This window comes from Grammomys surdaster, unplaced genomic scaffold, assembly GCF_004785775.1.
Source record: "Grammomys surdaster isolate TR1022 unplaced genomic scaffold, NIH_TR_1.0 125974, whole genome shotgun sequence".
Classification (NCBI taxonomy): domain Eukaryota; kingdom Metazoa; phylum Chordata; class Mammalia; order Rodentia; family Muridae; genus Grammomys; species Grammomys surdaster.
In genome coordinates, this window is record NW_021620791.1 from 446,495 (window position 1) to 457,831 (window position 11,337).

Below are 11,337 nucleotides of genomic sequence, written 5' to 3' on the forward strand. Positions count from 1 at the left end.
AGTCCCTGCCTTCTACACTAGTATCCCTGGCTTGGAAACAGATTTCTAGATGTCCCCACTGTGTCGCCTGAGCAGCACCATCCAGGCTTCTCCCTTGGCTATGCAGGGATGCAGAGAAAGAGGCTAGGCAAACTTTGGAGGCAGGGGAGGTGCTATATTCCAAGTCAAATGGGCAGGTGAGAAACAAACGGGATATGCATATGTCCTTTCAGGGGACAGGACAGGCCTAGAAACACTGTGCCATAAATGTCATGCAAGCAGTTTATAATTCTTACCGTTCTGAAGTCACAGATCAGGTCACCTGAGTCAGTTCTCTGGTGACCTCTCTTTGCTCACAGAAGGCTCCTGCCCTACACTGCCTTTCGTGGTGAATCTTGATCCTCAACTTGGACTGAAAGGCACAGAGGAGACTGGTAAAGCACACCTCTGGTGCTTCTGTGAGGGCTCTTCCTCACACGATTGGTTCCATGAGGGCTATGATCAACCAGTGATTGACCTCACTGAAGGAAGTATGGCACCTGGAGAGCCTTGTACCATTCCCAGCATGCTCTCTGCTTTCTGTCTGCTTGCAGTTTAAGATGTGAGCCCTCAGTTTCTGTTTCAGTAACCATGTCTGCTCTTCCTTTCTTTCTGTCATCTGGAACAATAAGCTGAAGAAACTTTCTTTTATACATTACCTTGGTCATGGTGTCATATCAAAGTCATAGAGTAACTAACATAGGGGGCATGTCTTCGAAGGGATATCTTGCCTTCGTCTCAGTCTCTCTCTCTCTCTCTCTCTCTCTCTCTCTCTCTCTCTCTCTCTCTCTCTCTCTCTCTCTCTCTCTCTCTCTCTCTCTCTCTCTCCCTCTGTCTCTCCCATTCCTGACTGCCATAAGGCTGTTCTACCATATCCTTCCAAGGTGATGTTTTACCTCACAGAAACAGCATCAGCAGCTTACTATACATTGTATCCTTTAAAATCCAAAATATAGCCTTTTTCCCTTAAATTTTTTATAGGAATTTTGTTATTCACAACTACAAAAAAAAGAAAAAGAAGCCCACAAGATTACTTCAACACGTACGTCCCTGGATGCCCTTCCAAGTATCCCAGTGGGAGTGGACATTGGAGTGGGAGTTTAAGGAGCTGGGAGTAGGAGCAGGATGACAAGGAGGTGAGCTTAAATGGTTCATTATGTGTTGGCATGACTAGACTGTGGGATGCCCAGATAACTGGGAAGACATCATCCTGGGTGTCTCTGGGTGGGATTAACTGCTAGGCTTGGAAAAGCAGACGTCCCTTCTTAATGTGAGTGGCCTTCATCTAGTCAGCTGAAGCCAAACGAAATAAAAAGATCCACCCTTCCACAGTCAAGAAAGGATTCCTCTGGTCTGGTGGCCTTCAACCTAAAGCACTATTTTTTTCCTTTTTTAACCTGACCTAAAACAGTTCACTGGCCTTGAAACTACACTATTAGCTCTTAGAGAAGCATCCTGAAGATCTTGGGACCTGTCAACCTCCATTATCATGTGATCTAGTGTTTTTATCAGCTACTTTTATCAGTCTCTTTGTCTCTTTCTAACCATTTCCATCTCTTCCTCTTCTCTCTTCTTGGTTCTGTTTCTGAGGAGAATCTCGACTAATATAGATTTTAATAGTGTGGATTTAAAGGTCTTGCTTTTAAATAGTCACATTCTAAGGTACCATGGGTTAGGGCCTTACCATGGGAATGTAGGGAAGACCACTTAGTCCCTGACAAGCAGGCCTCTTATGGAGGTTCAGGTGTCAGAGGAGCCCTGGCTTACCCACCCTAAGATGCTTTCCCTACCTTTGCTGTTTGGCTCCCTTCCCCCTAGAACCTGGACTGATACAGATCTTGTCCCTCTCCAGCCCTGCACAGGGACAGCTGAGAGCTGAGTCGCTGAGCCAGGTCTTCTGACATAGCATTCGCTGATTTGAAACGTGTCTCACTCTGCAAGGTAGCACTTGTTTGTAATTTGAAATAATATAATATAATATAATATAATATAATATAATATAATATAATATAATATAATATAATATAATATAGGGGCTGGAGAGATGGCTCAGCGGTTAAGAGCACTGACTGCTCTTCCAGAGGTCCTGAGTTCAAATCCCAGCAACCACATGGTGGCTCACAACCATCCGTAATGAGATTGGATGCCCTCTTCTGGTGTGTCTGAAGACAGCTACAGTGTACTCATAAATAAAATAAATAAATAAATCTTTAAAAAAAAAAAAGAGATACATTTTAAAAAAAAAAATATAATATAATATAATATAATAAATATAATATAATCCCAGTTCTAAAGAAGCTATGGCAGAAAGATCAGGTATACCAGCCTGGGTTATATAACAAGTTCCAGGCCAGCTTAGGCCTTATAGCAAAGCACTATCCAAAACAAAACAAAAATTTATCTCCACCAGCAGTGAAAGGGTTACTTCTGGCAGCTATTCCTCAAATATACAGTGGCCCTGGAGCTAAAGGAAAGACCCAGGGCTGTTCTAAATATGAATCATCTCTCCCTAGTCTAGGTCAGGGACACTTCTGCCAAGAGACAGAGCCAAGAGTACCATTCTGGGAGTCCCCACTGGAATAGTAACATACAGACACATGTAGGAAATCATCTCCTTCCTGAATGTTCTTCTCCGCATTCTGCAATGGGTCATCTGCAGGGCTGGGCCTGGGAGGCCAGGCTTAACTGCTGCTCCAGACGGCCTGATGCATGTGTTCAATCTCCAGGAGACAGCAACATATTCCTGACTCAAAGAATTGGTATGTTGGCACCAAGATCCCAGACCTGCCATGCCTATGTTCCCTGAGCTTTCTTAGCCTGAAGCAGAAGGGCAGGAAGACAGAGCTGGGGCTGAGGAAACACAGGTGTTGAGGTGTAAAAGTCAGAAGCCAGCCACACATTAGGTAGGAAGAGCCTGCCAGTCAGTGGACCTGGGCCTGGGGAAGAGTCCAGCCTGCTCTTTCAAAAGGGAGAAGGCAGCACCAACACTGTATGTACCAAAGCCTCGGGTGATGAGGCCACCCAGTACCTACCAAGAAGAAGAAAGAATAAGGGGAATACAGATTATTTTCTATCCACCTCATCCCTCCAATTCCCCCGTTTTCCCCCTCAACCCCGCCCCCCAACTCCTGCAAGTTTCCAAGTGACGACAATTTGGGAAGATGGAATTGAGCTGCCATTCACTGGCCTGTCATTTGGCCTGCTCAAGACATTCCCATTAAATTTGTTGGGTCCAAGATACCATCCTAGGTCTGATTCAGCCAGAAGACAGAATCAGGGAGAGAGAAGCAGCCATATGCACGCAAGGCTGCCCCTGATTTGATGTGTATGCAACCCCGCAGCAGCAGAGCTTCGTGGGGTTTTGTGTTCCCTCTTTGCTGGTTCGCTTGCTTTCCTATCAAGCCCCAAGCCCTGGAAAGCTGGGTGCAAATAAACTACTTTCTGAGATTTCATTTTTTTTTCTTTTTTCTTTTTTGAGAAGACTCCCATTTAAAACCATCTCTCTGTAAACACTAGCTTCTATTCATTTGCAAGAGTGTATGACCCACGGTTTCCCCAAAGCAAAGCTCGTCTTTTATAAAATATCATGCTGCACAGGTGTTGGAGACATCTGTGACACTGGTGGCTTGGCTCTACAGGAACTGGCTTCTGAGTTACAAGCCCTCTGTACCTCAAATAGCCTTTTCCAGGGACTGACCCTTTAAGAGGAAGGGAGGCATTCAGGAAGCTGAGCTCCACCATAACCGGCAGCTAGGAGCAATTCCACGGAGTCATCATTAATTCTCCCTCCCATAGGCACTGGGAAAAGCACAGGGCATAGCAACATTTGAACAGGGACACAGCATATGTAGTGACAGTGACCTTTGAGGATCGTTAGAAAGGAAACAAGGGCTATGTACAGGGCCACAGGGGAGACTGTCCCCAGCAGAGGCAACTGGATGGGCAGAGGGCTTGGAGTGGGAGCGCCGGGCTTGAAGAGTCCAAGGGTATGAACAAGCGCAAGTACCAAGAGGAGCGGCGTGAGCTGGGGCGCCGTGGGCCAGGAGGCCACCAGGTAGGACTTTACAGCCTTCGTGGCAACTTTGAGAATGACCTTGGTAAGATCCTAGTTCCAATGTGAAGTTCGCAGATGTCTAAGAGCATAAAAGACAGAGACATTTACCAGCTCAAATAACCAATAGGAAGTCCTGTTTGGGAGGAAGGGCTGAAGTGAGGACATCTGAGTACAAAACGTCTATGACAGCTTATTGCCATTGCCAAGGAAACATGATCTGGAATCACCAAGGCTAGGAGACAAACTCCTATGTGTCTGAGGGGGCTTTTCAAGAAAGGTGAAACTGAAACTTGTGCTCAATGTGTCCTACTCCATCCTGTGACCTGAGGTCCTAGCCAACAGAAAGAAGAAAGTGAGCTGAGCACACGTTCATCTCCCTCTGCTTCTCGACTGCAGATGCAATGTGACCCACTGCCTCAGCTCCAGCGACCGGTCAGGTCTTCACTGCCATGATAGACTGTGCTCACAAACCATGAGCCAAAATAATGCCTTCCCTCCTTAGATTGCTTCCTGTCCGGTATTCGGTTACCCCAACAAGAGAAGTAACCACTCCAGTGTCCCACCCTTGCTGGAGAGCAGACAGCCACACCTGTGTCACCCTATGCTCACTTCCCAGTGAGTCACTCTTTGGCAATCGGGTGGAGATGTGTGAACACACAGCAGGGAAGCCTCCTCTCCAGCCCAGTCATTGCCCAGCCCATTACCTTCCCCTGTGCTGGAAATGATCGGGGGATCCCCATCTGTGCTGGAAATGATGGGGGACGCGAATGATGAAATGTAGGCACCCTGTCTTCTGATGCCCCTCCTGCCCTGTGACAGCTGAGGCTTTGGACGTCAGTGATGCTGGTTCTCACATCAACACTTCACTGACGGGAAGGTGAGGTGGAAGTGAGCTGTAGGCAAGATGTCGTGGAAAGCACCAGGCCGTCAAGCGTGGGCGGGAGGGTGGGAGGCGGACCAGAGACGTGAAAGCGTGGAGCGCAGGTTAAGTCCACAAGGAGCTAGGATAGAGCTGGAGTCTGGGGCTGGGGGAGAACAGGGACCATTTCCAGGAAAGCCAGGTACACAGGGCAAAGGGGTTTGGCCTCGGAAAGAGAAGTGGCAGTCGGGCGAAAAACCAGAAACACCAGCAATTATTAAAAAGCAAACATTTAGCAAGGACCTGTGAACTAGCTATCTGATAAAGATGGAGAGGGGAGTCCATAGGAAGGCTAATGGAAAAGAAATGTGGACAGGAGAGTTCCAGATGGCCACAGCTACACCATGTGTGTGTGTTGGGGGGGGCATGTCAAACCATGTTAGTTAATATTCCTGAGAGTGATCCTTTGCTAGACCACACACTCCAGCCCACATCTCCTTAGAATCATACCATGGGTAGCAAGTTATGTAAGCTCAGTAAGGCTGAATGGGTGCCCCATTGCTGACGGATTCTAAAACCACAGCGCCTGTTAACTGTAGTCTTTTGTTTCCCATTTGAGAAACTAAACTTGCACTTGCTGTTCAAACTGACCAACTTCCTGAGAGTTCTCAGACTTGCCACAGTCAGCCTCTTGTCTGTGGAAGGATGGAAGAGAAATCCCGGGGGGGGGGGGTTGCACCAGTTTTCAAGGGCTGGAATTATCTCCCCATGAAACTCTAAAAAAACAATACAGGGTGAGGTTTACCTTATTACTTCCACTAGAATAGAGCAATTCTATCCTGGGTAATTCCTTAAGTAAGAAAATGGCCCTTTGGACAAGCAGACAATGTTAGGGACTGTGGTATATGTGATTAAAGGAAACAGCGATCTGGGTTGCCTCTGGTTCCTGAGTCTTTTGAGCAAATGCTTGTTCCAGACATCTTTGGGGATGTCTGCATAGCAAAAGCAGGATGTGCGTGAGAGGCAGGAACACACATCATTCGAGCAACCTGGACTTCCTACACCCAGGGCTCCTCTCCTGTAGGGCAAGCTGGCATATGTAAATTACAGGAGACAGTGATGCATATTCAGTGTGACAGGATGCATCCGTGTGTGCCTGCGTGTGCAGCCAGCCTCCTTAGGACATGGAGACAAAAGCAGCCAACACAAATACGCTCAGGCTCATCCTGCTTGCTGGGCCTTGAGTGATGGAATCCAGTCTCTGACTCAGGAATGTCCTGTCTTCTGCCAGCATACAGGAAGCCAGCAAGTAGGATAACACCTGACTGACTGCAGTTCTTGACACACCCGGTGTACTCTTAACATGTCAGTATTCTTGGTCACTCCTAACGGATGCACTTGGGCAATAGATTCTTGCAACATAGTAACTGTTTTCAAAGGACCAGAGAATCTTAAAAAGGCTTTCGCTAAGGCTTGACTAGGAGATGCGCTCCCTGTTGACTATGGAAGACTGTTGAAGTCCTGGTTCCCGGCTGCAAGGTACTACACAAGAGAGTGGGAATGTTAGGTGGTGGCCTAGCTGTAAGTAGGTCACTTCTGGCATGTCCTTGAGGACTGTATTGTTCCAGGCCCTTCTCTGTCTCCCTCTGCTTCCTGGCCACTGAGACTGAGTCTTGCTGTCTGAAACCATTAGTCTCTGTCAACCCCTGAAGCTGCTATGTCAACAGCAACAACAGAACCTAGCACAGGCCCTGCTTTCCTTTCCTGACAGGTGCCTGCTAACTTGGCAGAGGCCTACAAAGGCAGTACTGAGGGTGCCAAAGACACACATACAAACAAACAAAACTGAAAATAGTTTTAATTACTTGGGAGAGAAATTTTTATAAACAATATAAAGAATCCTCTTTATTTTAGTTTTCCATGATTGCACAGATCTTGTCTAAGTAAACAAGGATATTCAGGTTCTGAAGTGGTTTCCTGAGTGATGATCTGAATCTCCACGTGGAACTGATTTCCCAAGGCACGGAAATGGTCTTTGATCTTTCTGAACCACTTGTCTTCAAATTCTTTGGAGGACGCAACCACGGAGGCAGTCAGGGCCGCGGGGCCCACACACTTCACCTCCGAATGAAGCTCCTCTTTTATCTTTTCTGGGACAATATCTTCCCCCATAGCCTGTATCAGGATGAAGAGAGAAAAAGACAAAACACTATCCCAGTTACAGAGGCAGAAGACAGAGGTTATTTACCAGCTGTAGAGTGTCCACACTAAAGCCCTGGGGAGGCACTGCACCCGGTGAGAAGCCCTGGTCTTGTTATCAGGAGAGCTGCCTGCCTTGTTTCCATTCTCATCCTCCCTGAGAATCCACGTCCTAAGGTGGCAGCTGTCCCACCTGGGCTCCAGGGAGCACTGAATCAACCTTTCTATGCCAAAGACTGCTCCGATGGCAGTGTAGCTGTGGGCTTCTCCCTCCTGGTGAGAGGCTGGGGCTGGAAAGGTAGGGCAGAGCTCACTCAGGGTATGTATGATGTGGGACACGAACCCATACTGTCCAGGTTCCCCCAAAGAAGTCGAAGATAGCAAAGATCCAAGCAACAGGTTATGTCAACCTCTCACAGACCAGAAAACTCCAACCCTCCACAGCCAAGGGTCTCTGACTGAGGGCCATAGCACATCCCCTAAAGGCACAATACTGCCCCCTCCTGGTCACAATCACAACTGCAGGAACACAGACTCAACCCCAGGATTTGATGAGACAATTCCACCAACTTCAAGGAAGCCTTTCCGGTAAGCTCAGTAGGTGGTCCTTGGTAACGAGTAACAGTGAGGAGAATAGGTCCTGACAACCTTCACAGTGTGAGAATTTACACACTCAGCCAGCAGGGATGCTAACAAGATACTGATTTATGGCTCCTCCAACCTTGACATCCAATGTGGGCATGAAAACTACAAGTACAAAGAATGGCTCTTCACAGGCTTTGTGCATGTGCACAGGTGTGCACAGGTGTGTGCTTGTGTGTGCTTGTGTGTGCACGTGTGTTGGGGCATATGCACCCTTGCTTGTGCATACCAAATCCAAAGGAGGAGTTCTTGAGTCACTCCCTGCCTTCCAGTGGCTGTTTGGCTAGGCTGGCCAGCCAGCAGGCTCATTGAATCCGCCTTCTCTGCCCCCAGAGCTAGAGTTCCAGGCATCTGCAACCATGCCTGGCTTCTGTGGAGGCTGGGGATTAGAACTCAGGTCCTCATGCTTGTGCTTGCAGCTAAGAGCTCTTACCCACCAACCCACCTCCCAGCCCCAAATTACACATAGTCAGTGAGACGCTGTGCCTTTCATTAAACATTACCGATTCATCAGTTCTGGGGTTAGGCTTCACTGTTGCTTCACTGTCTCTAAAATCATGAACTGATATGTCACATGTAAACAGCGGGACATTTTCTTTCAGCAGCATCACAATGACATGTCTCAAGTGCTGACCTCTCAGGTTTGATGAAGACTGTTTTTTTATTTATTTAGAGGCAGGGTCTCTCTATGTCATCCTGGCTGGCTTCAAACCCATTATGTAGACCAGGCTGGCCTTGAACTCAGAGATCCACCTGTCTGTGCCTAACACGAGCTGGTATTAAAGGTATAGGAAACGATTCCTAGTCTTAAAATTAGTTTTAAAATATGGGATAAAACACTAAAAGCCATTTAAAAAGGAAGCTACTTGGAAGCTGAGCTTTCACTGTGAGAGCAGCCAGGGCAAACACTGAGAAAAGGTGGCCGGTGGTGTCAGACAGGAAGACCTGCCTCCTGTGCTTGAGGACTTGTTTGGATCCTGGGAACCCATGAACAGAGTCATGGCATCCAGGTAAGCCCCTGTAATCCCTGTGACAACAAGATGGGAGGTAGACAGGTGGGTCCCTGCCAGCTCCTGCGTCAGGCAGCCCGGCCTACACAGCAAACTCAAGGCTGATGAGACCTTGCCTCTCCCCAACCTCCACACACACACATGCTATGTACACCCACTCCTGCACCCAAGAATTTACGCACACACATTAAAAGGGGGTGTCGGAGATCCCTGAACATGGGATGCATGATGTTGTAGCATGGGAGGAGAACACGGTCCGTGTGTATACACTGGATTAGGAATGGAGCTCACTGACATGGCACACATCTGATTTTAGCATGCACGAACCCAAGATTAAATATTAAATCGCAATGTGGAGAATATGTCCTATTGTAATTTTAGTTTTTGGAATACTCAAGTGATAATGACTGAACTGATACTAACGTGAGTTTCACATCTCTCTGTACTAGATAGCTTTATGTCAACTTGACACAAGCTAAAGTCATGTGATAGGAGGGAACCTCAAGTAAGAAACTAATTAAGACAGGGCTGCAGGCAGGCCTGCAGGGGACCCTCCTAAGTAGTGATAGATGGGGAGGGCCCAGTCCATTGTGGGTGGTGCTATCCTGGGCTAGTGGCCCTAGGTTTTATAAACAAGCTAACCAAGCCATGACGATGAGCAAGCCAGTAAGCAGCACCCTCCATGGCCTCTGCATCAGCTCCCACCTCCGGTTCCTGCCATGTTTGACTTCAGTAATGAACAATGACATGGAAATGTGAGCCAAACAACAACTCCCAACTTCCTCCCCAACCTGCTTGGCCATGGTGCTTCACTATAGCAGTAGTAACCCCAACTAAGACACTCTCCAAGACAGGGCTTTTCTGTTAGTCCTGGCTGTCCTGAAACAAGCTCTGTAGACCAGGCTGGCCCCAAATTCAGAGATTACTTCTCACAGCTGGCCTATGCTGCCTCTGGCCCTAACCTCAGGCAGCTGCAACCTCCTTACGCCTCAGTTCCAGCCACAGGCCTGTCTTCTCCATCACCAGCTGTCAGGACGGGGGAGGGAAGCTACATAAACTGCTCACATGTGAACACTGGCCCACTGCTCTGAAGTGCAGCACCATGGCTGACTGGGTGGTATACTGATTGCACAGCATGTACAAGGTCCTGGGCTCAATCTTCAGCAAAAAAACTTATCACTCAGTGAGTTCCACACTGAAACAAGTATGACGGGCATGCTACTCAGGATGTTCATGTGGGGGGGCTAATCAACACTGCCGAAAACAAGACAGCAGGGGTACGGCAGGTGAATGACGGAGGAGCACTCTGGTGACTTGGGAAACCCAGAGGCACACAGTGGATGGGGACAGAGGCTCTTCAGCATGGGATGGGGTCTGGTGCTGTTATGGTATGAGGACAGAACAAAACCACCGTGATGCTGCCCTACACAGATCTGAGGGAGACATACCTCCTCTATCAGCAGCAAAGTATCTTCCCTAAAGTTGAACGCCTTCACTTTCCCTGCAATTTCCTGCTGAGTCCTCAAGTTCTTCTCCAAAGCGAATGATGTTTGCTGAGATTGGGCAAGCTGAAGCAAGAGCCTGAGGAAACAGAAAGTCTCAGTGTGAGAGGCTTCGCTGCAGGGGCCTGTGCCACAGGGCAGCGGGGAGCAGGAGCTCATCCAGAGCCAGCTACTAACTGCTGCGAGTCTCACGGGCCTCACTAGAACCATCCCTGAGTCCCTATAGTTTCTATTCTGAACAAGCCGACTTCTTTTACTACTGAGAAAGAACTAGGACTCAGAGGGCTGAGACAGATATCAAATCAGAGTAGCACAGACTACAGTGAGTCTCTGTCTCAAAAACAGAAAGGAAAGAAGGAAAGGAGGGAGGAAGGGAGGGAGGGAGGAAAGATGAGAGGCAGGCAGGTGGTTGACAGCAAAAACAATTCACTCACTGAGAAGTTCAAAGCCAGCCCAACCACAGGGGCTGTCCCTTGGATGCTGGCATCTGCTGTTCCCACAGAGCCTGGACCTGTACTTAGCTTTGCTGGCACATGTGAGGAGCAAAACAGGACCAAACCTCAAACAAGCACTTCACAAGTGTCTTACTCTGAATGCCCCCAGAGATCCTAACCTGGTGTCTCCACTCCCTCTTCTGTTCTTCTGAGCTCAGGCCCCTTTCCCTAATGAGGGGCTCTGGATGGATGTTCCACGGCCATTGAGTTCTCAGTACATCAAGCTGAAGTCATTCATTCCTTGTATCTGGAATCTTCTCTGCCCATCTGTTGGCATGCTCCATTTTAGCAAATAGCACCCAGTCCACCACTGCTTCCAGGGCACACTTCAGAGTCTCCTCCTCCTCCTCCTCCTCCTCCTCCTCCTCCTCCTCCTCCTCTTCCTCCTCCTCTTCCTCCTCCTTCTCCTCTTCCTCCTCCTCCTTCTCCTTCCTCCTCCTCCTCTTCCCCTTCTTCCTCCTCCTCTTCCTCCTCCTTCTCCTCTTCCTCCTCCTTCTCCTCTTCCTCCTCCTTTTCTTCCTCCTCCTCCTCTTCCTCCTTTCTCCTCTTCCTCCCCCCC

General features: G+C 48.3%; 1 protein-coding gene across 1 annotated transcript in view; it reads right to left on the minus strand.

Annotated features, from left to right (window-relative positions):
- Nucleotides 1-6,771: 6,771 nt before the first annotated feature.
- The window catches only part of LOC114609528 (uncharacterized protein C8orf76 homolog), a 13,833-nt gene continuing 9,267 nt past the window's right edge, over nt 6,772-11,337 (minus strand). The window contains exons 5-6 of the mRNA XM_028753887.1: nt 10,231-10,363; nt 6,772-7,106 (exon numbers count right to left, since the gene is read on the minus strand). Coding sequence (XP_028609720.1) covers nt 6,837-7,106; nt 10,231-10,363 — 403 coding nt within the window. The 3' untranslated portion in view covers nt 6,772-6,836. The remainder of the gene's footprint in view (nt 7,107-10,230; nt 10,364-11,337) is intronic.